Source organism: Maniola hyperantus, chromosome 26 (assembly GCF_902806685.2).
Source record: "Maniola hyperantus chromosome 26, iAphHyp1.2, whole genome shotgun sequence".
NCBI classification, from domain to species: Eukaryota; Metazoa; Arthropoda; class Insecta; order Lepidoptera; family Nymphalidae; genus Maniola; species Maniola hyperantus.
Window position 1 is genome coordinate 720,188 of NC_048561.1, and position 27,990 is coordinate 748,177.

At 41.8% G+C, this 27,990-nt stretch overlaps 3 protein-coding genes across 5 annotated transcripts; 1 reads left to right on the plus strand and 2 right to left on the minus strand.

Annotated features, from left to right (window-relative positions):
• Window positions 1–929: 929 nt before the first annotated feature.
• Window positions 930–6,555, minus strand: LOC138404164 (zinc finger protein 271-like). 2 transcript variants are annotated; one of them, XM_069507460.1, is made up of 7 exons: window positions 6,272–6,555; window positions 6,011–6,185; window positions 5,750–5,842; window positions 5,477–5,611; window positions 5,023–5,264; window positions 3,935–3,984; window positions 930–3,256 (listed from the first exon to the last, which is right to left on the minus strand). In XM_069507460.1, the coding sequence occupies exons 1-7, from the start codon at window positions 6,340–6,342 to the stop codon at window positions 1,389–1,391; spliced, it is 2,634 nt and encodes an 877-aa protein (XP_069363561.1). In that variant the 5' UTR covers window positions 6,343–6,555; the 3' UTR covers window positions 930–1,388. The 2 variants fall into 2 exon arrangements, with proteins under 2 accessions (XP_069363561.1, XP_069363560.1); XM_069507459.1 differs by having other exon boundaries at window positions 5,477–5,626.
• Window positions 6,556–6,872: 317 nt separating this feature from the next.
• On the plus strand, window positions 6,873–15,652 carry l(2)k09848 (lethal (2) k09848). Its single transcript, XM_034982268.2, has 8 exons — window positions 6,873–7,060; window positions 7,644–7,798; window positions 8,435–8,657; window positions 9,521–9,692; window positions 10,417–10,509; window positions 11,581–11,776; window positions 12,622–12,776; window positions 15,408–15,652. Exons 1-8 carry the CDS (start codon window positions 6,997–6,999, stop codon window positions 15,628–15,630), a joined length of 1,281 nt encoding a protein of 426 aa, XP_034838159.1. The 5' UTR covers window positions 6,873–6,996; the 3' UTR covers window positions 15,631–15,652.
• Window positions 15,653–16,551: 899 nt separating this feature from the next.
• On the minus strand, window positions 16,552–27,907 carry LOC117994364 (aldo-keto reductase family 1 member B1-like). Of its 2 annotated transcripts, none has more exons than XM_034982282.2 (7): window positions 27,703–27,907; window positions 24,238–24,380; window positions 21,785–21,926; window positions 20,984–21,178; window positions 20,006–20,205; window positions 17,250–17,405; window positions 16,552–16,610 (listed from the first exon to the last, which is right to left on the minus strand). In XM_034982282.2, the coding sequence occupies exons 1-7, from the start codon at window positions 27,772–27,774 to the stop codon at window positions 16,571–16,573; spliced, it is 948 nt and encodes a 315-aa protein (XP_034838173.1). In that variant the 5' UTR covers window positions 27,775–27,907; the 3' UTR covers window positions 16,552–16,570. The 2 variants fall into 2 exon arrangements, with proteins under 2 accessions (XP_034838173.1, XP_034838174.1); XM_034982283.2 differs by lacking the exon at window positions 27,703–27,907 and adding an exon at window positions 25,812–25,929.
• Between the last annotated feature and the right edge of the window lie 83 nt (window positions 27,908–27,990).

Consider the following 27,990-nt stretch of genomic DNA (forward strand, 5'->3'; position numbering starts at 1 on the left):
GCTATAAGACCTATATTTATTTATTTATTATAGCCTTTTTTTTCTTTAATAATTCTTCTTGATTGTTCTTACACACTTTTATTAATTATGTCTATAGTTTGTTATTATTTATTATATTATTTGATTTAATGTTAAGTAACTTTATATATATATATAATTTATTTTTAATATTATATATTAAGTATTTTTATTTATTAAGGACCTCTCTATGAGTGTAGGCCTCCTAACCTAATAAGACCTACCTACCTGCCAAATGTCATGATTCTAAGTTAAAGGGAAGTAGAAAAGAAACACAGAAAATTTATTTTATTTAAGTATAATAATTAAAACACTTCAATTAGTAACTAAAGACAATAGGTACAGTTTATAATCTAAGGTAGATATACCTAAACACTAATTCAAATAAACATTGGGGCTGATTCTCTTGTACACAATCTCTAAACTAAATTAACAGGTCTAAATCTAGTGCTATCCTTTTCGGCAAGCAACTTTATGAAAGTGATAGCAATAGATTTAGACGTGCCATTTTAGTTTAGTTTAGAGATTGTGTACTATGGAATTAGCGATTATTTGATATTTTACAATTATTACTATTTTGCTGTGACGATTCCAGACATTATTATTATTATTATTATTATTATTATTATTTATTTATTATTTAATTAGAACGGCCATAAAGCCAATTACACTAATTAAACTACGAGTACAAACTAACATAAACATACTTACAAAAATTGTTAAAATTATAAATTTTAAAAAGCAAAATTATAAATTTTCACAAAAGTGCAAGATCTGACCCATGAGGTCAGCCCATTTGTCAGCAAATATGTCACAGCGAGGGGACTCCTTCAGCAGCGCGTTGAGCGCAGCCAAAGTGCGCGGTATGGGTGACCACTGACCGGAGCGCGCTACCGTGCGACTAAACGGACTTACGAAATATTTGGAGCGGTGGCGGAGATAGCCCGCGCGAAAGAAACCCACAACAAACTTATCCAGTAGGTAATTCATTATCTTACTATATCATTGGAAGAACTAGTTAGAGCAATTATATTCTGATAGAATAGATTTATTTTTATTCATATAAACTTTTTCAAGTACCTTTGAATTGTCAAATGCGTCTAGCAGTTCGGAATGTCTTAATACCACAAACTGGTATAGGACTATGAGCTGGGTTCGTGTAGTCACACCAGGGTCCAGGGAAATGTCTGCAGTCCCCACATCACACCCACACGCTGCGGCAGGTTATACACAACACTGGAGAGTATCATCTGACTCTTTGCTTAGCGTTTGTGGACTTTGAGAGAGCCTTGGATTCGCGGGAAACTTGGGCTGTATTAAGCTCGCTACAGAGATGCCGGATCGACTACTGGCATATTCAAGTGCTGGAACTAACAAGCGACAGTGTGAGTCCTCATGTGCTTCACTAAATTACTGTTTACTGTACTTTTGTATTCACATAACTTACAAGCAAAAGGCTTTTCGCCAGTGTGAGTCCTCATGTGACTCACTAAACTACTATTTACTGTACATTTATAATTGCAAAACTTACACACAAAAGGCTTTTCGCCAGTGTGAGTCCTCATGTGCTTCACTAATTTACTTTTATCTGTACTTTTGTATTCACATAACTTACAAGCAAATGGCTTTTCGCCAGTGTGAGTCCTCATGTGACTCACTAAATTACTGTTTACTGTACATTTATAATCGCACAACTTACACACAAAAGGTTTTTCGCCAGTGTGAGTCCTCATGTGACTCACTAAACTACTGTTTACTGTACATTTATAATCGCACAACTTACACACAAAAGGCTTTTCGCCAGTGTGAGTCCTCATGTGCTTCACTAATTTACTTTTTTCTGTACTTTTGTATTCACATAACTTACAAGCAAATGGCTTTTCGCCAGTGTGAGTCCTCATGTGACTCACTAAATTACTGTTTACTGTACATTTATAATCGCACAACTTACACACAAAAGGTTTTTCGCCAGTGTGAGTCCTCATGTGACTCACTAAACTACTGTTTACTGTACATTTATAATCGCACAACTTACACACAAAAGGCTTTTCGCCAGTGTGAGTCCTCATGTGCCTCACTAATACAGTTTTTTCTGTACTTTTGTATTTACATAACTTACAAGCAAATGGCTTTTCGCCAGTGTGAGTCCTCATGTGTCTCACTAAACAACTATTTACTGTACATTTATAATTGCAAAACTTACACACAAAAGGCTTTTCGCCAGTGTGAGTCCTCATGTGGCTTACTAATTTACTTTGTTCTGTACTTTTGTATTCACATAACTTACAAGCAAATGGCTTTTCGCCAGTGTGAGTCCTCATGTGACTCACTAAATTACTGTTTACTGTACATTTATAATCGCACAACTTACACACAAAAGGTTTTTCGCCAGTGTGAGTCCTCATGTGACTCACTAAACTACTGTTTACTGTACATTTATAATCGCACAACTTACACACAAAAGGCTTTTCGCCAGTGTGAGTCCTCATGTGAACCACTAAACTACTATTTTCTGCACATTTGTAACTACATAATTTACAACTGAAAGGCTTTTCGCCAGTGTGAGTCCTCATGTGCCTCATTAAATTCCTTTTTTCTGTACTTTTGTATTCACATAACTTACAAGCGAAAGGCTTTTCGCCAGTGTGAGTCCTCATGTGCCTCATTAAATACCTTTTTTCTGTACTTTTGTATTTACATAACTTACAAGCAAATGGCTTTTCGCCAGTGTGAGTCCTCATGTGTCTCACTAAATAACTATTTACTGTACATTTATAATTGCAAAACTTACACACAAAAGGCTTTTCGCCAGTGTGAGTCCTCCTGGGACTCGATGACGTACTATTTTGAGTGAATTTGCGCTCTCTTAACTTACATGAGAAAGTGTTTGCATAAGTGTGCGCCCTAATGTGGGTAACTAAGGAACTTTTCCGTTGAAATATCTTTTGGCAAACGTCACAGATATACTGTATCTGGTCAGTATAGTTTCCCAACTGCGTACCGCTACCGAGTATATCCTGGGTTTTGTGTTTGTTTTTTGTAAGATCATTTCGCCTCGTTGTTCGAAAATTGATATTATCACTTGATTCCTTTGGTTTGAGTACAGAGTCCTGGGATTTCCTTGAATATTCAAAAATGTTTGTATCATTTTCGAAAGACAATAATATATCCAACTCGTCGCCTGTATCAGTCGGATGGTCTTCGTCTCCGTGATTGGTCGCGAGTACCGAAGGAGTGACTGAAACAACAACAGTCCATACTTAATCCATACTTTCATCCTAATATTATTACAAACGCAAAAGTGTGTCTGTTACCTTTATACGGCACATCAGCATAAGGGATTTTGACAAAATCTATATAAAAGGAAAAAGGTGACTGACTGACATCTATCAACGCACAGCTCAAACTAACCCCACAGGGGGTAATATAGGGGTTCTAAAGTGTAGTCCACGCGGACGAAGTAACAAACATAAGCTAATTTAGTATAGATAAAAGATTTGATAAAGTCCCGAATACAGACATAGGCTACATTTGTCCTGCAAATTCAGAATTTGTAATGTTGTTGGAATCTCGGATTATTTTCTGTAATGACTAGCTTTCTCCAGCGTCTTCTTGCGCGTGCATTTATGTTGCTTAAGATCCTGATGAAATGTCTCAACATCCTTCCGGAGTACACCCCTAGGTACTTGAGGATGTGCTCTAAATCTCCAGGTCCACCGATTTAGGCTGTGCATTGTCTGTCCGTCAGTCAGTCACAGTGTTATATGTTTAGATAGATGACAAAAACAGACAGGTTACAGACAAACGAGACGAGGTGGTTCCACCATAAGGTTGAACTTTTATTATTTCAAGTACAGAAAACTAAAATATCTGTCCCACATAGGAGCTAACACGCGTGTAAAGTTAGTTATCTTACCCAAAGCTTGATGGCAGTCTCCCGACGACTCTAGCTTGGGAATAATGTGCCTGAAAGGATATAATGTTATATATATATATTTTTTTTTTAGAAGAATATTGGCACCGATTCTAAGCACAACCTAATTTTAGAGTATTCGCACCCTCTTCTTACTATTGTAATATGAAAAGGACAGAAGCAGTTTGACATTTCTAAGTTTAATTTTTAGATGGTAAAACCCATGATTTTAGCACGCACTCGCGAACCTACTGTTTAAATTTGTATTGTGCACTAAAATTTAGAGTCTTTAAATGTGAAAGTCATGTTCCGTTCCTTTTTTAGCATTAGTAAAAAGAAAAGGATGCAGATACTTTAAATTTAGTTTAGAGAGAGACTAGAGAATCGGGGCCATTAGCCATGTTAATTGACAAATACTGCCCTTTCCTCTCCAAATAAGCGTTAGGCTTGTGCTAGGAGTAGGTACGACAATAGTGCAACGGGCGGGGTTTGAACCGTCGACCTTTCGGTTTTCAGTCCACTCCTTTACCGGTTGAGCTATTGAGGCTCAAATATGTTACATGTGTGTAGCTAATTAGCCGCGACTTCGTCCACGTGGATTTAGGTTTTTAAAAATCCCGTGGGAACTCTTTGATTTTCCGGGATAAAAGTAGCCTGTGTCTTCCTCAGGATGCAAGCTATCGCTGTACCAAATTTCGTCAAAATCGGTTAAACGGATGGGCCGTGAAAGGCTACAGACAGACAGATAGACAGACAGACACACTTTCGCATTTATAATATTAGTATGGATAATTTACGATTTAAATTCCAGATGGGTTTGTCTGAAACAAATAGTAAATAATAGATAAATCGTCCTTTACGCCAAAAATGTCTACGAACAGATCTCCCAAAGGCAATCGCCAAAGCTACCAAATCTAGCAAAGGAAAGGAATTTAATTTACAATTTAAATTACAGATGGCTCTGTATATCTGGTTCACGAATCGCCGCACAAAGTGTCTTTCAGATGAGACTACTAGTAGTAGTATGAATGATAAACTCAGTTAACTACAAACAATACACTTTGCATGAGCTCGTCACATATGGTACGTACGCGGCGGGAGCCCGTGTTTCGGCCGCGGCTGGCTCGTCTTCTTCATCTTCACGGTCTTCAACTTCCCGTTTCACTGCAACTGCTTCATCAGTCGCGGCAGTTGCGTCTAGTTCTGTCCGTCCGTCCGCGTCGGAGTGTGCTATGTGCACATCGCTGTGGTCGGGCTCCGACACCGTCGAGACAATGTCAGACTGTAGTTGGTGTTTGACGCGACTTATCAGTTTGACATGTCGTATTGTTATCTGAAACCAGTTCATGCCTTTAAGCAAATTGAAGCCCATAAAGGTGGCGACTGACCTGAAGTGTCATGGTAGTGTAATGTTCATAACGAGCATGTCACGCTGACTGACTAGACCAATGCTCACATTGTAACATGTTACACTACACTCAAATGCCACAGGTGGCACCCTTACATTCTGTTACATATAACAATAAAGTGAATCACATTCCTCACCACTTCATGTCTGTCAAGCAGCTCCATCATCAGGGAGCGCGCTCTCAAGCTCTTGTCTCTGAATGTGCTAAAGTTCACCAGTCTCTGGGCACATTGTACACAAAGAGTTTCTCTGAGCTTTCCTTGACTACACAACTGCAACAAACACAACTAATAATTTATTCATATACAGTTCACACAGGCAGCTCGAGCAGTCGTTCACTGGTCTACTGCTCGAGCAGTTGACACCACTCTTACACTGCACAATATGAATGATATAAATGTACAACTTACAGGATGTCCCACTAAATGTTCATATGCTTCTTCCAACTTGTATTTACTCATCAGAACCAGCTTGCTGCCAGTGTCCAGGCATGCCATGCAGACCTGTGCAAAGTGTTGTAAGTATAATCATTTCCACCTTCCATAATGAACTTGAAATGTGAACCATATGTACTAAGGCGAGATTTTGAAAGGGGCTACTATATATTAAATACTGATTAGAGTATGCATCAGAGCTATAAATGAATGCTATGAACACTAAGAAGGAGTTACCAGCACTGGCGAGGGGACAGCACCAGTACGAATCCGCCTTGAGCCACTTTCTTTTTCATAAATGTCATTGTTTAGAAAATGCTGCGAGCAGACCACAGCACGCTCGGGCAGCAGAGTGTCTTGTTTGCCGAGGGCTCTGAGCCAAGCAGCGCGGAGATGCACTTCTCTAGGGAACCTGGAAATTACACCCTGTACTTTAGACGCTGCACGCTGGGTCTAGGTTATCTATATACACTTAAATAACAAAGGTTAAACACTCACTCGTGAAATGAAATCTCGGATTCGGAGACGACCTCCGCAGTGGTCTTGCAGAAGGGCACACAGCACCGCATTGCTAAGATTTTCAAAATTTAAATTTTCCTTATAAGGCTTTATTTATGTAGCCAAAATCTTCCCATAGAATTAATATTTAAAATGTTATATTATGTACATAAGTACAATTAATATGGGAAAAGAGACCCATTATTTGGGCCTCTTTCTAATACAATTAGGTATTGATAATTGAAAAAATATAAAATAAAAATACTAAACTATGGATTGTATTGTCTGTGTTGTGGAGTGGACACTGGTGGACACGTCCACAGACCAATATGGACACGTCTTTTTTTTGTCCAATGTAGTTAGTCTCTTGGATTCTTACTTGGATTAGTCTACTCCATAGATAACACACTATATGTCTATACTGGTTACACAATAAGGGACAAAAAAATAGGTTAGCTGCGTCTCTGTTTATCACATTAGTAACTTTATCTGTGCTCTCTTTTTAGTGTGAATGAGAAAGCAAACGTTCCTGTATCTACCTTTATTATTTTATGTACGGTCTCATATCAAGTTTGACAACTTTGACATTTCTGTGATTTTCACGTGCGATGTTTACCTACTTCACATGGTTACTTTCAAGTTTCAAAGATCTACGGCGTGAATTTCGTTTGCAAAGATAATTTGGTTATTATTTTCTTTGACAACGACATGAAAAAACTGTTAAAATGTTGCTTACCGAAGACAAGGAAATAGACTTATTCGTTGCTTCTAAGATAGGATCTTTTAAACGTAAGTTATTCCATTAATTAGGCTACAAAAGTTTGTTTGTTTTATTGAAATTTAAGAATTGACCAAAATGTAAATATATAAAAGGAAAAGGTGACTGACTGACTCAACCTGCTGGACAGATCGGGCTGAAATTTGGCATGTAGATAGCTATTATGTCGTAGGCATCCGCTAAGAAAGGATTTTTGAAAATTTAACCCCTAAGGGGGTTTGAAGTTGTGTGTGTAGTCCACGCGGACGAAGTCGCGAGCATAAGCTAGTTTTCAATAAAATCCTGAAAGGCCGGCAACGCATCAGCAGTTCCTCTCGTCTAGTGCTGCAAATTTTCTAAGCGGTAATCACTTAACTTTGGTTTGCTATTAATCAGTACCCTTATTATAAATGCGAAAGTGTGTTTGTTTGTTGGTTTGTCCTTCAATCACGTCGCAACAGAGCAACTAGCTTATAGTTGCAATAGGCTACTTTTTATCCCGGAAAATCAAAGAGTTGCCACAGGATTTTAAAAAACCTAATTCCAGGCGGACGAAGTCGTGGGCATCAGCTAGTAAATAAATAAATTCAAAAGTACTTTTTTGTACATTTCCAGACATAAAGTACAACACGCAATCGTCAAAGAACAGCAAGAAAAGCATAGAGAACCTAGTGGAAATAAAAAGCCTGACGAGAGATGACGCTATCACGTGTATGGTGTGGGGCAACGAAGAGCAAACTGAGATATTGATTGGGCGGAAGAATCAACAGGTACCTACAGTTCAATCCCCATCTTTTACCGCGCCTTATCCTCAACTAGCGTTAAATAAAAATAAAAAATAAGATGTACGTACAATAATTAACCTCGAAAAACAGATATAACTCCTAAACCATGATAGTTTTCCTTTAAAATTGATAATATATACTACTGCTGTGAATTTTTTCACGTTCCTATTTACTACCATTTGGCTGATAGAGGGGGGGGGGGACCACTTGACTCTAATAAAAATTTGCACTTTAAAACATATTTTACTAACAAACCCACAGTATTTTTAAAAGACCTTATTCAACGATACCCCACACTATGGGGTAGACGAGAAAAAAAAATTTCATCCCCACTTTACATGTAGGGGAGCTACCCTAAAAAAAATATTTATCACAATTTTATTTCACCACTTTGTCAGCATGATTAATATTTATACCCATGCCAAATTACAGATTTTTAGCACTAATAGTCAATAATAATAATTTCTTATCCTTTTCCTTTCAAATTCCAAATCCCGAATTTTCTATTTTATCTACAGTTTCCCTAACTTTAAACTTTAATAAATAACAAACCTGACATTGGCTAATCCGTGTAAAGCCAGAAGAAGAACAAAAAAAAAAAAATCTATTCTTTTGTTATAGATTCAAGTATACAACACTCTTCAAGGCTTCACTAAAACATACACAGCAGATTTTGGCACGGGAGACATAGTTGGTCTGGGCAAGTGCAAGCGTCGGCTGGTAGCGGCTCTTACCAGCGGTATTGTACAGATATGGGGCAAGAAAGAGGACACATGTGTCCACACAGGAGCCAAGTTGGACAGCATGAGACTGTGCGGGCAGGACACCACTCTGTTTGCCACTGGTGAGTGAGAGAGATGAACTATTTAGTCTTCTGCAGGGCTCCACAAGAACCTACACTGCAGATGTAGGTACGGGAGACATAGTTGGTCTAGGCAAGTGCAAGCGTCGGCTGGTAGCGGCTCTTACCAGCGGCATTGTACAGATATGGGGCAAGAAAGAGGACACATGTGTCCATACAGGAGCCAAGTTGGACAGCGTGAGACTGTGCGAGCAGGAAACCACTCTGTTTGCCACTGGTGAGTGAGAGAGATGAACTATTTAGTCTTTGACTTACTGATGCAAGCAGGACAGCACGAGGGAGAACTATACCCAAGCAAAAAATCACGGTGATCCGTTGCTCCGTTGCGACGTGATTGAAGGACAAATCAACAAACATTACACATTTTCGCATTTATAATATGGGTAGTGATAATAATAAGGTTAGAAATGTGTGCGCAGAATCGAACCTCTGACGTACTAGATAAGAGGTGGATGTTTTAATTCGTGTTTTTAGACATGGTTTTTTATTTTATTCAGGTACAAGTTAGCCCTTGACTGCAATCTCATCTGGTAGTAAGTGACGATGCACTCTAAGATGAAGGCGGACTAACCTGAAAGGGGCATAGCAGTTTTTATTAAACTCATACCACTTTGACATCGTACCGGAACGCTAAAACGCTTGGCGGCACGGCTTTGCCGGTAGGGTGTTAACTAGCCACTGCCGAAGCCTCCCACCAGACCAGACAATTTAGAAATTATACAATTCCAAACTTCCCCTGTCGGGAATCGAACCCGGGACCTCCTATTAATAAGACCACAGCGCTCACCACTGCGCCAGGGAGGTCGTCAAATAGTCGTCAGTCGCCAATAGTATATTTTTTGCAGGTGGTGAAGAAAATGACCTCAAAGTATGGAGAATAGGTGACCAGGAACCGGTTTTCACAGCAAAAAACCTTCCTCACGACTGGTTACAGCTTCGCAGACCAGTCTGGGTGACGGACCTGACCTTCTTGACCCCGGAGTTAGTTGCCGTGTGCTCTAGACACGGTTACGTTAGGTAAGCAGTGTATATTTGTACATATGAGTTGCTCTACTTCTTCTGGAGTGTATGGGCTATTTTATTCTTCGCTAATAACTCAGGCGGGCAGTACCCCTGCAGCATCAGGATTGAGGAGTTGGATCCACAAATTTTTATGGGACCACCACGGAAACATGCCCTGTCGATGAAAAAAAATATTTTGCAAATCGGTCCAGAAACCTCGAAAAAATCGGTGAGCATACATTAAAAAAAAATCGGTGTACATACATTTAAAAAAAACGGACTGAATTGAGAACCACCTCCTTTTTGGAAGTCGGTTAAAAAAAAGTGCTGAATTGAGAACTACTTATTCTTTGGAAGTCGGTAAAAAAAAAACGGCCGAATTGAGAAAAGAGAGAGAGAATTAAATATGTCTGTATGTTCGATGAACCCTTCTTCTTCTTCTTTCTTCTTTGGGGCTATACAGGTCCTTACTATCCCTGAATCACTGCGACCGTCTCCGATCTATTGTGCTTGCCTCCACTTCACACTTCCTTATGAACCCTTTACTTGACCTGTAATCCTTGTATGTGACCTTGGGCGATTGTCTAAAACCTGCATCAATCATTATTACAATCGCAATTGTTCTGATTGACTGAATTTGTGCTATTCTTGTTGCAACAATGCATTGTAGCCAATAGTGAGCGAGCGTCAACCAATCAGAACAATTGAGATTGTAATAGGTTTCTTTTAATTATTCCAGACTATACGACACTCGTGCGCAGCGCAGGCCGGTGTGTAATGTGGATTTTGAGAACATGGCCGCCACCTGTATCACAAGGGGCTTCGATGACCGGTCAGTTCCTCAGAACAAATACCTGTAGATGCAGCCCTATTGTGACTGATAGACGTTCACAGCTGGACATAGGTCTCTTGTAGGGACTTCCACACGCCACGGTCTTGCGCCGCCGCCATCTAGCGGCTCCCTGCGACTCGTCTTATGTCGTCTATCCACCTAGTGGGAGGTCTTCCGGTGCGAGGTCGCCATTCCAGCACCTTGCGACCCCAACGTGTATCGGTTGTACGAACTATGTGCCCTGCCCATTGCCACTTCAGCTTCGCAACCCGTTGAGCTATGTCGGTTACTCTAGTTCTCCTACGGATCTCCTCATTTCCTCATTGATCACGAAGAGAAACTCCGCACATAGCTCTCTCCACCACCCGCTGAAATAAATATATAAAAGAAAAAAGTGACTGATTGACTGACTAATCTATCAACGCACATCTGAAACTACTGGACGGATCGGGCTGAAATTTGGCATGCAGATAGTTATTATGACGTAGGCATCCGCTAAGAAAGGAATTTTGAAAATTCAACCCCTAAAGGGCTGAAATAGGGGTTCGAAATTTGTGTAGTCCACGCGGACGAAGTCGCGGGCATAAGCTAGTAAATATATAAAAGAAAAAAGTGACTGACTGACTAATCTATCAACGCACATCTGAAACTACTGGACGGATCGGGCTGAAATTTGGCATGCCGATAGCTATTATGACTATTACCCGCTAAGAAAGGATTTTTGAAAATTCAACCTCTAAAGGGCTGAAATAGGGCTTTGAAATTTATGTAGTCCACGCGGACGAAGTCGCGAGTATAACCTAGACTTACTAATATTATAAATGTGAAAGTGTGGATGTTTGAATGTTTGTTACTCAATCACGCAAAAACGGCTGAACGGATTTGGATGAAATTTTGAATGGAGATAGATTATACCCTGGATTAACACATGGCTATTTTTTATTCCGGAAAATCAAAGAGTTCCCGCGGGATTTTCAAAAAACATAATTCCATGCGGACAAAGTCGCGGGCATCAGCTAGTCTAGAATAATTATGGGTAGTGATTATAGTATGTTTTTTTTTTATTTCCAGACAAGTGTACGTAGGGTTCGGCAGAGGTCAACTCCACCAAGTCGACCTTCGTCGGGGTAAGCCCGACAAAGGTTACAAGGGCGCGGTCGGGGCGGTCACTAGTATAGCGCTGCACACAGACGGACTGATTGTTAGCACCAGCTTAGATAGACATGTAAGAGTACATGCTCGTCAGAGCAAGGAATTGCTGTACAAGGTAAGATATTATACTATACTATATCCATATCCATATATGCTGTGATAGCCTAATGGTTTGGACGTCTGCCTTCTAATCAGAGGTCGGGGGTTCGATCCCGGGCACGCACCTCTAAGTGCAGTACTAAGTGCAGAGTTGTGTGCGTTTTAATTTATTTTAAAAAGAAAGCCAAGTTTATCAGATTGACTAATATTCCCCTTGCCCTTCCAATTAAACGTAAAGCTTGTGCTAGGAGTCGGTACGACAATAGTGCAACGGGTGGGGTTTGAACCGGCGACCTTTCAGTTTTTAGTCCGCTCCTTTAACCGTTGAGCTATCGAGGCTCTGTGGTAATTAAATATCACTCGCTTTAACGGTGAAGGAAAACATCGTGAGGAAGCCTGCATGCCTGAGAGTTCTCCATAATGTTCTCAAAGGTGTGTGAAGTCTACCAATCCGCACATGGCCAGCGTGGTAGACTATGGCCAAAACCCTTCTGTCTGAGAGGAGACCCGTGCTCTGTAGTGAGCCGGTGATGGGTTGATCATGATTACGATGATATCCACACAGAGTCACTCAGCGGGTGATGGAGAGAGCTATGTGCGGAGTTTCTCTACGTGATCAATGAGGAAATGAGGAGATCCGTAGGAGAACTAGAGTAACCGACATAGCTCAACGAGCTGCGAAGCTGAAGTGGCAATGGGCAGGGCACATAGTTCGTACAACCGATACACGTTGGGGTCCCAAGGTGCTGGAATGGCGACCTCGCACCGGAAGACGCAGCGTTGGAAGACCCCCCACTAGGTGGACGGACGTCATCAGACGTCTATCGGTTGATGATGTTTATATTTTCCGTCTTCTTGCAGCAATATCTAACATCCAAGCAATGCCATGTTCTGGTGCAGTCTCGCAGCAGTACACCGCTGCAGAACCCTGAGCTGAAGGAGGAACACCAGCTCGAGGAGTTGGAGGTCACGGCAGACGATATGGACGGCCTCTTTGACACCATGGAGACTATTGGGTAAGCTCCTCAACATCTAGCTCTAGCCCAGAGCAGTTCTCTGCTGCAGAACCCTGAGCTGAAGGAGGAACACCAGCTCGAGGAGTTGGAGGTCACGGCAGACGATATGGACAGCATCTTTGACACCATGGAGACTATTGGGTAAGCTCCTCAACATCTAGCTCTAGGCCAGAGCAGTTCTCTGCTGCAGAACCCTGAGCTGAAGGAGGAACACCAGCTCGAGGAGTTGGAGGTCACGGCAGACGATATGGACAGCATCTTTGACACCATGGAGACTATTGGGTAAGCTCCTCAACATCTAGCTCTAGCCCAGAGCAGTTCTCTGCTGCAGAACCCTGAGCTGAAGGAGGAACACCAGCTCGAGGAGTTGGAGGTCACGGCAGACGATATGGACGGCCTCTTTGACACCATGGAGACTATTGGGTAAGCTCCTCAACATCTAGCTCTAGCCCAGAGCAGTTCTCTGCTGCAGAACCCTGAGCTGAAGGAGGAACACCAGCTCGAGGAGTTGGAGGTCACGGCAGACGATATGGACAGCATCTTTGACACCATGGAGACTATTGGGTAAGCTCCTCAACATCTAGCTCTAGGCCAGAGCAGTTCTCTGCTGCAGAACCCTGAGCTGAAGGAGGAACACCAGCTCGAGGAGTTGGAGGTCACGGCAGACGATATGGACAGCATCTTTGACACCATGGAGACTATTGGGTAAGCTCCTCAACATCTAGCTCTAGCCCAGAGCAGTTCTCTGCTGCAGAACCCTGAGCTGAAGGAGGAACACCAGCTCGAGGAGTTGGAGGTCACGGCAGACGATATGGACAGCATCTTTGACACCATGGAGACTGTTGGGTAAGCTCCTCAACATCTAGCTCTAGCCCAGAGCAGTTCTCTGCTGCAGAACCCTGAGCTGAAGGAGGAACACCAGCTCGAGGAGTTGGAGATCACGGCAGACGATATGGACAGCATCTTTGACACCATGGAGACTGTTGGGTAAGCTCCTCAACATCTAGCTCTAGCCCAGAGCAGTTCTCTGCTGCAGAACCCTGAGCTAAAGGAGGAACACCAGCTCGAGGAGTTGGAGGCCACGGCAGACGATATGGACGGCCTCTTTGATACCATGGAGACTGTTGGGTAAGCTCCTCAACATCTAGCTCTAGCCCAGAGCAGTTCTCTGCTGCAGAACCCTGAGCTGAAGGAGGAACACCAGCTCGAGGAGTTGGAGGTCACGGCAGACGATATGGACAGCATCTTTGACACCATGGAGACTATTGGGTAAGCTCCTCAACATCTAGCTCTAGCCCAGAGCAGTTCTCTGCTGCAGAACCCTGAGCTGAAGGAGGAACACCAGCTCGAGGAGTTGGAGGTCACGGCAGACGATATGGACGGCCTCTTTGATACCATGGAGACTGTTGGGTAAGCTCCTCAACATCTAGCTCTAGCCCAGAGCAGTTCTCTGCTGCAGAACCCTGAGCTGAAGGAGGAACACCAGCTCGAGGAGTTGGAGGTCACGGCAGACGATATGGACAGCATCTTTGACACCATGGAGACTATTGGGTAAGCTCCTCAACATCTAGCTCTAGCCCAGAGCAGTTCTCTGCTGCAGAACCCTGAGCTGAAGGAGGAACACCAGCTCGAGGAGTTGGAGGTCACGGCAGACGATATGGACAGCATCTTTGACACCATGGAGACTGTTAGGTAAGCTCCTCAACATCTAGCTCTAGCCCAGAGCAGTTCTCTGCTGCAGAACCCTGAGCTGAAGGAGGAACACCAGCTCGAGGAGTTGGAGGTCACGGCAGACGATATGGACAGCATCTTTGACACCATGGAGACTGTTGGGTAAGCTCCTCAACATCTAGCTCTAGCCCAGAGCAGTTCTCTGCTGCAGAACCCTGAGCTAAAGGAGGAACACCAGCTCGAGGAGTTGGAGGTCACGGCAGACGATATGGACGGCCGCTTTGACACCATGGAGACTGTTGGGTAAGCTCCTCACATCTCCTTGGTCTGGTCATGATTGAACTCCAAGTCTTCCCGCAGAATGGGAATGGTTCAGGCCATAGTCCATCACGCTGGGCCAATGCAGATTGGCAGACTTCACATACCTTTGAGAACATTATGGAGAACTCTCAGGTCTGCAGGTTTCCTCACGATGTTTTCCTTCACCGTTAAAGCAAGTGATATTTAATTGCTTAAAACGCACATAACTCCGAAAAATTTGAGGTGCGTGTCCGGGATCGTATCTCCGATCTCCCGACGCCAATATATTTATTCAAGAGCAACCGCCGAGTTTCTGGCTGGTTCTTCTCGGTAGGAAAGGCATTCCGAACCAGTGGTAGATGCATTTAATGATTCAAAAGTATTTGTTTATGTTGAATTGAATCAGGACCTACCTTTATTATAAATGCGAAAGTGTGTTTGTTTGTTGGTTTGTCCTCCAATCACGTCGCAACGGTGCAACGGATTGACGTGGTTTTTTGCATGGGTGTAGATAAAGACCTGGAGAGTGACATAGGCTACTTTTTATCCCGGAAAATCAAATAGTTCCCACGGGATTTATAAAAAACCTAATTCCACGCGAACGAAGCCGCGACCATCAGCTAGTAGAAAATATTTTGATTCTACTTTTATTTATTGCAGTGAGAAACCACGCAAGAAGCACATAGAAGCATTGGAGACCACAGAAGCGTTTGAGAGTAGCGAAGCAAAGAAAATGAAGCCTTCCACAGAAGGAAGCACGGCAGAAGACACGATACCAGACGAAGCAATCGCAAAGCTTCTGCGAAGCACGGAGAAGCAGAAGCGTAGGATGGAGAAGCGCAAGCGGGAGAAGAAGGCGAAGAGTATTTATCATAATGCTTGAAATAAAACTTAGTTTTACAGTTTTTGGATTTTTATTTTAGTGCCCCTTACATGTAGAATGTATACCAGGGTTGATAGGTTTCTTGACAGACAGACAGACAACGAAGTCTAAATATATATAAAAGGAAAAGGTGACTGACTGACTGACTGATCTATCAACGCACAGCTCAAACAACTGGACGGATCGGGCTGAAATTCGGTATGGAGATAGCTATTATGACGTAGGCATCCGCTAAGAAAGGATTTTTGAAAATTCAACCCCTAAGGGGGTGAAATAGGGGTTTGAAATTTGTGTAGTCCACGCGGACGAAGTCGCGAACATAAGCTAGTTATCCTATAAGGCAGTGGTCCGACCGCCGACGATAAACGAGAAACGAGTAGAACTATAAACGAGTTGGCGATCAGCGGGAAGCGAGTGTGTAGTTTCGATAGTTTTGTCGCCGGGCTATAAGCAAGTGCGATGAGCGATTACTCGCGCCATTCGCCCGCGGTTGCTCAGTCCTGTGCAAACTTGCGCGCGCGTTACACGTGTTCAAGCGAGCGAGCATCGCTGAGCGAGTTTATTTTTGAAAGCTTGTCGCTCAGTGACAAAACTAATAAAGCGAGTCATCGCCGGCAGTGTGAACAGTCGGAGAGCAACTTTTGATATATCTTATGTATCTATCTCTTCCGTTTACACGGAATGTACATTTATTGTGCGTTTCTTGAAAGAGAAAATCGCCGATAGTTTGTCGTTTTCTCGCCGGCGGTCGGACCTTAAAGGGTTCTTTTTTTTTGAGGTACACAACCCTTAAAATTATTTAGTTTCCTTGAAGTGTAGGTAAAACACTCATAAAATTAGTTGAGCTATGGGTATTCAAATGAGGACCAAAGCGCGCTGAACAGCCAGGCTGATCCTTTACGCAAAATGAAACAGCTGAAATTTTGCGTGATTTATTTATTTAATATTCATCATGGAACGGATAGTCGGGGTGGTGGACGCTGAAACAAAAAACAAAATTATTTGGACTGTTATCATCATCATCATCATCATTAAAAACCGGCCAAGTGCGTGGCGGGCCACGCGCAGTGTAGGGTTCCGTAGTCACAATTAACCTCGAAACTCCTTAACCTGTGAACCATGCCATGATAGTTTTCCTTTAAAATTGATTATATATAGGTACTACTGTGAATTTTCTTCACGTGCCTATATACTACCATTTGGCTGGTAGGGGGGGGGGGGGGGGGGCGGGGGACACTTGACTCTAATAAAAACACGGAACAGAAAAAATTAGCACTTTAAAACATCATATTTTACAAACGGATCTAGAAATCGAAAAATGATGTTCCCACACCCACAGTATTTTTAAAAGACCTATTCAACGATACCCCACACTATGGGGTAGACGAGAAAAAAAAGTCATCCCCACTTTACATGTAGGGAAGCTACCCTAAAAAAAATATCACAATTTTATTTCACCACTTTGTCGGCGTGATTAATATTTATACCAATGCCAAATTACAGATTTCTAGCACTAATAGTCTCTGAGATTAACCGAGGACGGACGGACGGACGGACGGACATGGCGAAACTATAAGGGTTCCTTGTTTACTACGGAACCCTAAAAAAAAGCTACTCACTCCCCCATGGTACACAGTCGTCCATTGCACTCCAAGCTGGCCACCAGCTCGACATCCTCAGGAGACAGCTGGAAGTCGAACACGTCGAAGTTCTGCTGGATCCTGCTCCGCGTCACCGACTTGGGGATCACGATCAGACCGCGATCTATGGCGTACCTGTACGACAAACCAGAACCATCATCTATGTACAGGGTGTAACCAGAACGCTGGCAAAAACGAAGACAGGTGATAGTACTGATGATTACTGATATTATGATACCTACCACAAAAAAAAAACGCGAAAAAATAATAAAAAAATCCTATATTTTTGCGATACGTTTAAAATTTATTTAAATGGTCAATACAACAAAAAAAAAAAACAAATATATAGAGTATATACATACAGAAAAACTTATCACTAAAAAAAAAAAATTATATTTACAAAAAATATACGCCGTCCAAATGGTCATTTATGGGCAGTGTGCCCAAAACACTGGCGCTATATATTACCTCGCTGAACGGCAAGGCTCAACCGTTGAGCGAAATAATTTATATTTTGTAAAAGTTTACGATATATTGCAAATAAAACATCTGATTGACGCTAGAGGTCAACGATCGTTGCGTAAGTAGGCCACTCGGAGTCAATTCCGCGTCGTAGGCGGGGCATTGACCCAAGTTTTGCACGCTATACATAGCGGGTTTGAAAAATACTAAATCACTAAAACTACAAAATAATGCAAATGGTTAGGAGGTAAAATGAGGCATATATTCAAATCAATCAATCAATCAAATTGCTATTGCGCTGGAACCATGTCTCATTAACGTCGAAATGACGTCATTTTAAAGTCAGCCGAAATAAAATATGCCATCAGCTCGCCGTCACTATAACGGCGGCCACGCGCATTAGCAATTTGCGGGATTTATATCACAAATTTCGTCACTGGTAGCAAGCGAACCGTGTTTTAGCGATCAGAGCGTGGGGCGCGATCCCAGGAGACGCAGGTTCGAATCCTGCCGGTTCTGCAATTTTTATATTATGTATTTAAAAAACTATCTGTATAGTTTTAATGAAACTATAGTACTTATAATAGTACGCATAGGCTGTGATAGCCTAGTGGTTAGGACGTCCGCCTTTTAATCGGAGGTCGGGGGTTCGATCCCGGGCACGCTCCTCTAACTTTTCGGAGTTACGTGCGTTTTAAGTAATTAAATATCTCTTGCTTTAACGGTAACGGAAAACATCGTGAGGAAACCTGCAAGCCTGAGAATTCTCCATAATGTTCTCAAAGGTGAATGACTACCAATCCGCACATGGACAACGTGGTAGACTATGGCCAAACCCTTCTCACTCTGAGAGGAGACCCGTGCTCTGTAGTGAGCCGGTGATGGGTTGATCATGATGAGATAGGAGGTATAGGTATCAGTACTCTTATTATAAATGCGAAAGTGTGTTTGATCGTTGGTTTGTCCTTCAATCATATATAGAGCCTCAATAGCTCAACGGGTAAAGGAGTGGACTGAAAACCGAAAGGTCGACGGTTCAAACCTCGCCCGTTGCACTATTGTCGTACCTACTCCTAGCACAAGCTTGACGCTTAGTTGGAGAGGAAAGGGGAATATTAGTCATTTAACCTGGCTAATATTCTTTAAAAAAAAAAAAAAAACACGTCGCAACGGTGCAACGGATTGACGTGATATTTTGCATGGGTATAGATAAAAACCTGGAGAGTGACATAGGCTACCCGGAATAGGCTTTTTATCCCGGAAAATCAAAGAGTTCCCAGATGATTTAAAAACCTAATTCCACGCCGACGAAGTCGCGGGCATCAGCTAGTACATAATAAAGTTTTACAACTCTATGGGTGATTTATGTTGTAAAGTTATCTGAAGTAGGTACATATACTTGAGAACATAATAAAGTGACGATAGACACGATATGAAGTTTTTTAATGAATCTGTTATCTAAACACTTTTACCTGTCGATAACAAAGGGAAAATTAAAAACGATTTCAATTTAGATCAGCTATGTTTTATCAGAAGCGGATTAAATGTCGAGAACGCCCTAGGCTTGCATCTCATAGGCTCCTCTTTAGCAGACATAACAAACTTATACCTTCGAAAGAACGATGAATCGTGTAGAGCCCATGTTGAGACATGTTGAGATGGCAATCGGGGTATGAGGCGGGGGATGCCCCTCCTACGCTTACCCGCACCGGGTATGCGTGGGGGCTGTATGGGTGTGAGGGTGGATGTAGACCTTCTTATCTCTAGGTGGACTGATGATACCAAGCCATAAGATGTAGCGTCGGTAGACTCTTAGGCTGAGATCTATAAAGCGCACTTTGACTTAGCTCAGACTTAAGATTGAGTTAAAACGGGACAGATTTATTCGGGAGATATAGCTCTGTCTCGTTTTAACTCTGTCTTAAGTCTAAGCTAAGTCAGAGTGCGCTCTATAGATCTCACCCTTTGACGGACGACCGCGCCTTCGCCGTCGGCCGCTAAGAGTGGAAATTCTTTAAAATACCTATATACCTGTCTACCAATCCGTACATAGCCAGCATGGTAGACTATGGCCAAAACCCCTCCTCACTCTGAGAGGAGAGTCGTGCTCTGTAGTGGTTGATTGTTGGATCTTCAGACACTCATACACTATTGGCTAAAATACACATTCTAGCCAAAGTCCTTGCGTATGGTTGTTTGTTGGATCTTTAGGTTGGTTAAGTGTTCACTGACATGACCTGGTATCATAAGTAAATTCTGTTAACTTTACTGACCTGATGAGGACCTGTGCTACGCTCTTGCTGTACCGGTCAGCGATGGACTTGAGCCTGGTATCCTCGAGCAGCTGTGGGTCCTCCGGCTTGGCCCAGGGCCTGTCCGGGGAGCCCAGCGGGGAGTACGCGGTGATGGCGATGCCGAGCGACCTGCAGTGCTCGATCAACTTCTCCTGGTTCAAGTAGGGGTGGACTTCGATCTAGAAATAAGAAGAATTAAGAAGCTGTGATAGCCTAGTGGTTAAGACGTTCGCCTTCGAGGTCGGGGGTTCTAACCTAACCGATCCGAGTCGGAGTGCACTAAGTCCTGAGCTCGCTTCGCTTGCTCTTGATAGTGCAAGCGGGGGGAGGAAAGAGTACCCCACTATTCAATGGAGCCATGCATTTCTTTTTCTTCCAACCCGAAAAGGACACAAGCTCTAAGAGCATAAACTTTTTGACTTCAAGGGAATTATTTGGTAATTTCCTTAAGTGTAGGTAAAAACACTATCATAAAAATATATTAAAAAAGAAAATAATGTCATTTCTCGTTCAAAGAGCTGCATTGTAATATGTAAGTGTGTAAGGCCCATGGCCTTTGAAAGTAGTTTCGATAACTGCAAAGTGTCGCTACTAGATGGCATTAAATAGTCGCTTTAGTACTGGTACATCATCACCATCATCAGCCTGTGGATGTCCACAGTTGGACATAGGCCTTCCCTAAAGAGGGCCACCACACCCGGTCCTCAGCCTTCCTCATCCGGCCACTTCCCGCCAGCCTCTTTATATCGTCGGTCCATCGTGCTGGAGGGCGTCCCACACTACGCTTGCTTAAACGCGGTCTCCACTCAAGGAATGGTACACTCGTATCACAAGTTTCGTCACTGGCGGTAAGCGAAACCGTGGCCGAGTGGTCAAGGCATCGGGCGCGAACCCAGAAGATGCAGGTTCGATTCCTGCCGGTTACGCAATTTTTGATATGTATTTAAAAACATATACCTGGTTGACCGTTGGCTTGATCCTGGCTGCCTCCATGACCCTGTCCACCTGCTTCCTGTTAAAGTTGGATATGCCGATGCTCTTCACCAGCCCCAGGTCTACCTGGGCCTCCAGGGCCTTCCACGTATCCAGGAAGTCCACTGGTGAGGGAATAGCTTTACCAGCGTCATCTACTGGGAACAGTTCTCCGCCTTCCTGAGGGTAGAGTAAGAGGAAATAAGAGTTTGGTGAGAAAGAGAAAATAAGAGCTGTAATAGCTTCTGATAATCCATACTAATATTATAAATGCGAAAGTGTGTCTGTCTGTCTGTCTTGCCTTTCACGGCCTAACCGTTCAACCGATTTTGATGAAATTTGGTACAGAGATAGCTTGCATCCCGGGGAAAGACATAGACTATTTTTTATCCCGGAAAATCATAGAGTTCCCACGGGATTTTTCAAAACCTAAATCCAAGCGGATGAAGTCGGTGCACCATCTACTTTAAATTAAATTAAATTAAATTTAATTCAAAAAATAAAAGGCTGGCAATTGACCACGACCCGAGCAATTTGGTTGAAATATCGACAAATAAAAAACATCAAATTAATGGTGGTATGTTACATTAAAATATGAGTGATAAATGTATAGGTAAGTAATTAAATGACCACAGTCACACCTGAAGGAAAGTGATTATGTGACCTATAGGAACGCGTTTACCTAGAACTTGCCTATTTACTCTTGTTTTAAAGAAGTTTAGAGGTAGAAAGGAGACCCGTTCTCAGTAGTGGACCGGCGAGGGGTTGTGATGATGCACAAGGTACCTGGTAAGCCTGGGGCCAGTGGATAAGGTAGAGATCCAGGTACTCCAAGCCAAGGTTCTGAAGAGTTGTCTTCAGGGCTTCTTCAACCAGGTCTGGTCGATGGAAGGTACACCACAGCTTCGATGTGATGAAGATGTCTTCTCTGCAAACAAACATCCCTTTCACTATAACTTTTGCCAGGAGAAAAAACCCAAGTGCGAGTCAGGCTCTCGCAATGAGGGTTCCGTACTACAGTCGTATTTTTTCGACATTTCGCAGGATAATTCAAAAACTATGATACATAAAAATAAAAATAAATCTGTTTTAGAACGCATAGGTGAAGACCTTTCATATGATACCGCACTTGATATAGTAATCTTACTTAGAAAATTGAAAATACTAATTATTAGTTCATGACCACAATTTAATTTTTTTTTGTGTGATCTAACCCTAAATTCACGGTTTTCAGATTTTTCCCCAAATGTCAGCTATAAGATCTACCTACCTGCCAAATTTCATGATTCTAGGTCAACGGGAAGTACCCTGTAGGTTTCTTGACAGACAGACAAACAGACAGACAACAAAGTGATCCTATAAGGGTTCCATTTTTCCTTTTGAGGTACGAAACCCTAAAAATGTTGTATTTTTTGTTAGCCATGCTAATCATGATTAAGTAACATTACTCTTTCCCCTCCAACTATGCGTCAAGCTTGTGCTAGGAGTAGGTACGACAATAGTGCAACGGGTGAGGTTTGAAACGCCGACTTTTCGGAATTATGTATAATTGTATGCTTTCTACATAAAATATTACGAAATAAAGTTAAATGTAGTAACCTTCTCAATCGAATATCCTTATCTGTTCCACATAGACACTCCCGTAGTTTTATATCCCCAAAAATCTTCCATATACCTTTCACCAAATCTCATCTAGGAAATCAAGTCCCAATTATGCGTATATGTGCAAAATTTAACGAAATATCAAAAAAGATACCTGGCATCGATATATTTCATGACTCAGCTACTGCATTCAAAAAAAAGCTCTTATCATTTTACGGTGGGTTCATCTCCTAAGTAACTTAGTTATTTGTTTAGTTAAGTAGTTAGTTAAGTTCTTTTTATTTGTCTAGATATTTTGCAAATGCTGTGTACACATTTTATAGATACATTTATCAGCCTGTGTTTGTTTATAAGTGTCTTAGTTTGTGTTAAATTAATGTATTGTGTGTGTTCCTAATAAATAAAATAAAAGTATGTGACATCGGTGCGAGTGTGCCCCCCCCCCCTCTACGAAACCCCCCCACCCCCCACCGATTGCCATTTCTACCTGTCGCGTGATTATACGACAAGATGTTATCACGTTATCAAAACATAAGTAACAGTTCACCAGATGAATAACAATCTCGATGACCTTCAGGATATTTATCGTTTTTATCTAATAATATTAGGAAGTAGATAGAAACAGCCAATCTACTCTAACATCTTCTATTATATGAAATTCAAAGTCCTGACTGACTGACTGACTTTGCTCTTCTCATTCTGAGAGGAGTCCCGTGTTCCGTAGTGAGCTGGTGATGGGTTGATCATGTTGATGTTATCTTTGACCATTTTTAGGGTTCCGTATAAAAAGGATGCGAATGGGACCCTATAAACCTCTGCTGCTCGTCGGTTCATCCGTCCGTCTGTCTGTCTTATATTTCAAACCCCTATTTTACTCCTTTAGAGGCTGAATTTTGATAAATCCTTTCTTAGCGGATGCCTACGTCATAATAGCTATCTGCATGCCAAATTTCAGCCCGATCCGTCCAGTAGTTTGAGCTGTGCGTTGATAGATCAGTCAGCCAGTCAGTCAGTCACCTTTTCCTTTTATATCCATACTAATATTATAAATGCGAAAGTGTGTCTGTCTGTCTGTCTGCTAGCTTTTCACGGCCCAACCGTTCAACCGATTTTGATGAAATTTGGTACAGAGTTAGCTTATATCCCGGGGAAGGACATAGGCTACTTTTCAATCCGGAAAACTAATAAGTTCCCACGGGATTTTTAAAAACCTAAATCCACGCGGACGAAGTCGCGGGCATCAGCTATTTTTATTTATTTATTTTTATTCCGATACAAGTTAGCCCTTGACTGCAATCTCACCTGGTGGTAAGTGATGATGCAGTCTAAGATGATAGCGGGCTAACCTGGAAGGGGTATGGCAGTTTTTATTAAACCCATACCCCTTTGGTTTCTACACGGCATCGTACCGGAACGCTAAATCGCTTGGCGGCACGGCTCTGCCGGTAGGGTGGTAACCAGCCACGGCCGAAGCCTCCCACCAGACCAGACCAGAAATTTAGAAATTATAAAATTCCAAACCCCTGCCAGAAATCGAACCCGGGACCTCCCACTATTAAGACCACAGCGCTCACCACTGCGCCAGGGAGGTCGTCAAAAGTTAAAAGTTTAAAAGCTAGTATTTAGATAAACCTTACCTCTTTATAACTCCTTCAAGGAGCTTGGTTTTCAACGCCTCCCCAACCTCTTTCTCGTTGCCGTAGATGTGCGCGCAGTCGATGTGGCGGTAGCCGAAGTCGATCGCGTCTTTCACTGCCTGAGCCACTTCCCCTGGCTTGGACTGAAAAAAACAGGGATTTTTAGGGCTCTATACCTCAAAAGGAAAAACGGAACCCTTATAGGATCACTTTTTTGTCTGCCTGGTCGGCACCACGGAGGAGCAGCAGCGGAGATCACAGCTGTATTAGTGACGTCTAGCCCCCAAGGGGGGAGAGTGAGCATAAGGGACAAGGAAGAGACAAAATAATTTGTAGGGAGTGAAGAAGGCGCCCCGGGAAAATGCCAAGAGCAAGTACCGAACGGGCGCCCTCCCGCGATTCGGCCCATATAACCGAGAGGTCGAGGCCATGGGAGGTGGAGGGTTGTCCGTCTGCCTGTCTGTCTAAGGTACTTCCCGTTGACCTAGAATCATGAAATTTGGCAGGTAGGTAGGTCTTATAGCAGACATTTAAAAAAAAAAAAATTGTGGTCATGAACCAATAATTCTTTTTTAAATTTTCGAAGTAAGAAACTATAGTATCAAGTGGGGTATCATATGAAAGGTCTTCACTCAAGTGCATTCTAAAACAGATTTTTATTTATTTTTATGAATCATAGTTTTTTGATTTATCGTGCAAAATGTCGAAAAAATTACGACTGTAATACGGAACCCTCGGTGCGCGAGCCTGACTCGCACTTGGCCGGTTTTTTTTGTTCATGAACACATTTTGTGATATAACCACTGATTCACGGTTTTCGGATTTTTATGCATATAAAATTTTTGATTAATCGTACAAAATGTCGAAAAAAATACCTGAGTACGGAACCCTCGGTGCGCAAGTCTGGTTCGCACTTTTGTTTTTCTTTCCTTCCTTTCCTTCGGTTTTTCTTATCTGGGGTTAGGGGCTCGATCCCGGGCACGCACCTCTAACTTTTCGGAGTTATGTGCGTTTTAATTAATTAAATATCACTTGCTTTAACGGTGAAGGAAATATCATGAGGAAACCTGCATGCCTGAGAGTTCTCCATAATGTTCTCAAAGGTGTGTGAAGTCTACCAATCCGCACATGGCCAGCGTGCAGTGGCGTGCAGGTCATAGAGGCATAAATGCACTGCTTACCCCAGTTGTAATAGCTCAATGCATATTTTTCATTATGACCTGCCAGTAAACAAGTTCCTACTTAACTATTGCATACCCTGGCTTCAAACCCTGTGCACGCCACTGCCAGCGTGGTACCAAAACCCTTCTCACTCTGAGACGAGACCAGCGGGGTGATTACGTAAAACGTTGCAGTAGCGACAGCCACGCGACAATAGCAATCCGACAGTTCATTTACTGTCTCTCTTCTTCTTATTTTGATTTTTGGCTATTGTTGTCTCTCTCTAGCCGGACGTTTGACAGCAATGATAGCGAGATTTACGCGTGTCGCAAGCCTGTCGCGAGATACGTAATCACCCCGCCGTGCTCTGTAGTGAGCCGGTGATGGGTTGATGATGATGATGATTTTCTTACCTGCCAAGTGCCCAATCCAATAAAGGGGCAACTCCTGCCATTGTTAAACACAACTAAAGGTACGTTTGCCATGATTTATCAATTAGACCTTTTATAAAAGCAAAACCTTAACACACTACACTATTAATCAAATTAAAAAAAAAAAAAAAAAAAAAACTAACGCAATAAACTATTATCTATAAGGTAGACTATAATAGCGTCCCCATATCCCTATTAATCTGTGCTAGTATCACATGAGTATCACATGAGTATCACATGAGTATCACTGAGTATCACAGATATGTACAGATTATGCAACTATCGTGGCCCCCTCAGACTAGTATTCGATTATAGACTCTGGCCTAGGCTTGTCGAAAAAATATCGATACATCGATATATCGATATTTTTGAGCGATATTTAATTTTTCGATATGTCGATGCATCGATATAAAATTCCAACTATCGAAAAGGTATAAAAATCGATAGTTTTTCAAAAACAAAATGGCTTAGGTTTTTACCTACATTTTACTTTTACTATTTTTCATTCAAAATATCGATGGTCGATCGGATTAGGTTGAAAAATGCTAGAACCTACTAGAGTCGTAAAAAGAAAACTATCGAAATCATCTGAGAAATCATGTCTTTAAAATTATTATTATCTATGACCTACGACTTTCTACTTAAAAATTAGAAATTGTACTGATATATCGATATTTTTTTGAGAAAATTTTATTATCGATATCTATATTTTTAAATTATCGATATTTTTTGCACTTCCGACATCCCTCTGACCAAATCTCACTGACCTTGTTATATTTAGCTACGATCATTGACTTATATACTACTTCGTAAGGACAGGGCCATTGAACAAGCAAAATGGCACCGATTCATTGGTCCTAAAATGTTTATTTAGCACCGATGCAAGCTCAGTGACGTCTGGATTTCAAACGGGTCGTTCATTAGTATCTAAGAGGTGGCGCTGATTTATTTGGTTTCTAAACCGTGAAAAATTTTGTTCGCTTGACCATATCCAGGGCCCTCTTTCCCAATGGGCACTATGAGCACGTGCCCCGGGCCCACGATCGATAGGGGCCCACTAGTCCCTGCCAGATCACCAAACTATAACCAACCGACTGATATTTTATTACCGAAAATCTAGAACGTGACTTATCTACTTTCTTTGCCTATTCCCATTCCACACTATTCTAAGAAAATAGTACCTACCTACTCTGTCAGGATCATAGGGGCCCCATTATTCATTAATTTTAATTTTAATTCCATAATTTTACGCCTGGCGCGAACCTATAATAAAATTTACTCAGACTTCGACCTTTTTCACCTGTCCAAAATGCAATTAAAAAAGGAAATAATTAAACTGCATCGGAAAAATAATAATATGTAACTGATAATAATTATACTAGTATCTATAATAGTACATAAATCCGCATAATATCATAACCCACAAGCACGCACTCACGCATACTCTCTCTCCCACACACAAACACACACCCACACACACACAGACACACATACACTCACACATACACACACACATACATATGTTGTGAATCACCTACTAGGTATTTTTACTAGTTAATTGACTTTTATATTTTCATATTATTATATTATTGTAAAGCTTGTTTAAATTATCAAACGTACCTACTGTTATAAATTTATATTTAATATCTATTTAAGTAATCTGTAAAAAATTGTAATCCTATTTGGCCTTATTTTCAGTCTGTTATTATGTAAAATTATATTGTATATATCGCTGTTGATTGCAAAAAACAAATAAAATAAAAAGAAAATAATGTGCCCAGGGCCTCCAATAGGATAAAGATGGCTCTGACCATATCTTGTCATTCATATCGATGGATAAGATACGGTTTTACTAGTGCGTTTATTTACTTACCTTCCAAGTTCCCAATCCAAGAACTGGACAACTCCTACCATTGTTCAACACAACTAAAGGTACGTTTGCCATGATTTATCAATAAAACCTTTTATAAAAACAAAACCTTAACACAATATCAATTCAATAAACTATTATTCTATTAGGTAGACTAGTATAATATTCTATTAATCTTCGGTATGCTAGCTGTGATGGTAATAGACAAACTGACTGACCGAGTCACACTGACCTTGTTATATTTAGCTACGATGAGTAAGGTACGGTTATACTAGGGCGTTTATTTAGTCT

Coding starts and splice junctions, on each gene's coding strand:
- LOC138404164 (XM_069507459.1), bottom strand. CDS start 6,342: ATGCGGTGCTGTGTGCCCTTCTGCAAGACCACTGCGGAGGTCGTCTCC. Junction 5,265..5,476: donor TGCTTGACAGACATGAAGTG/GTGAGGAATGTG, acceptor AACTGGTTTCAG/ATAACAATACGACATGTCAA. Junction 3,257..3,934: donor AGACTGCCATCAAGCTTTGG/GTAAGATAACTA, acceptor TTGTTGTTTCAG/TCACTCCTTCGGTACTCGCG.
- LOC117994364 (XM_034982282.2), bottom strand. CDS start 27,774: ATGGCAAACGTACCTTTAGTTGTGTTGAACAATGGTAGGAGTTGTCCA. Junction 21,179..21,784: donor ACTGGCCCCAGGCTTACCAG/GTACCTTGTGCA, acceptor CTCTACCCTCAG/GAAGGCGGAGAACTGTTCCC. Junction 20,206..20,983: donor TCAAGCCAACGGTCAACCAG/GTATATGTTTTT, acceptor TCTTATTTCTAG/ATCGAAGTCCACCCCTACTT.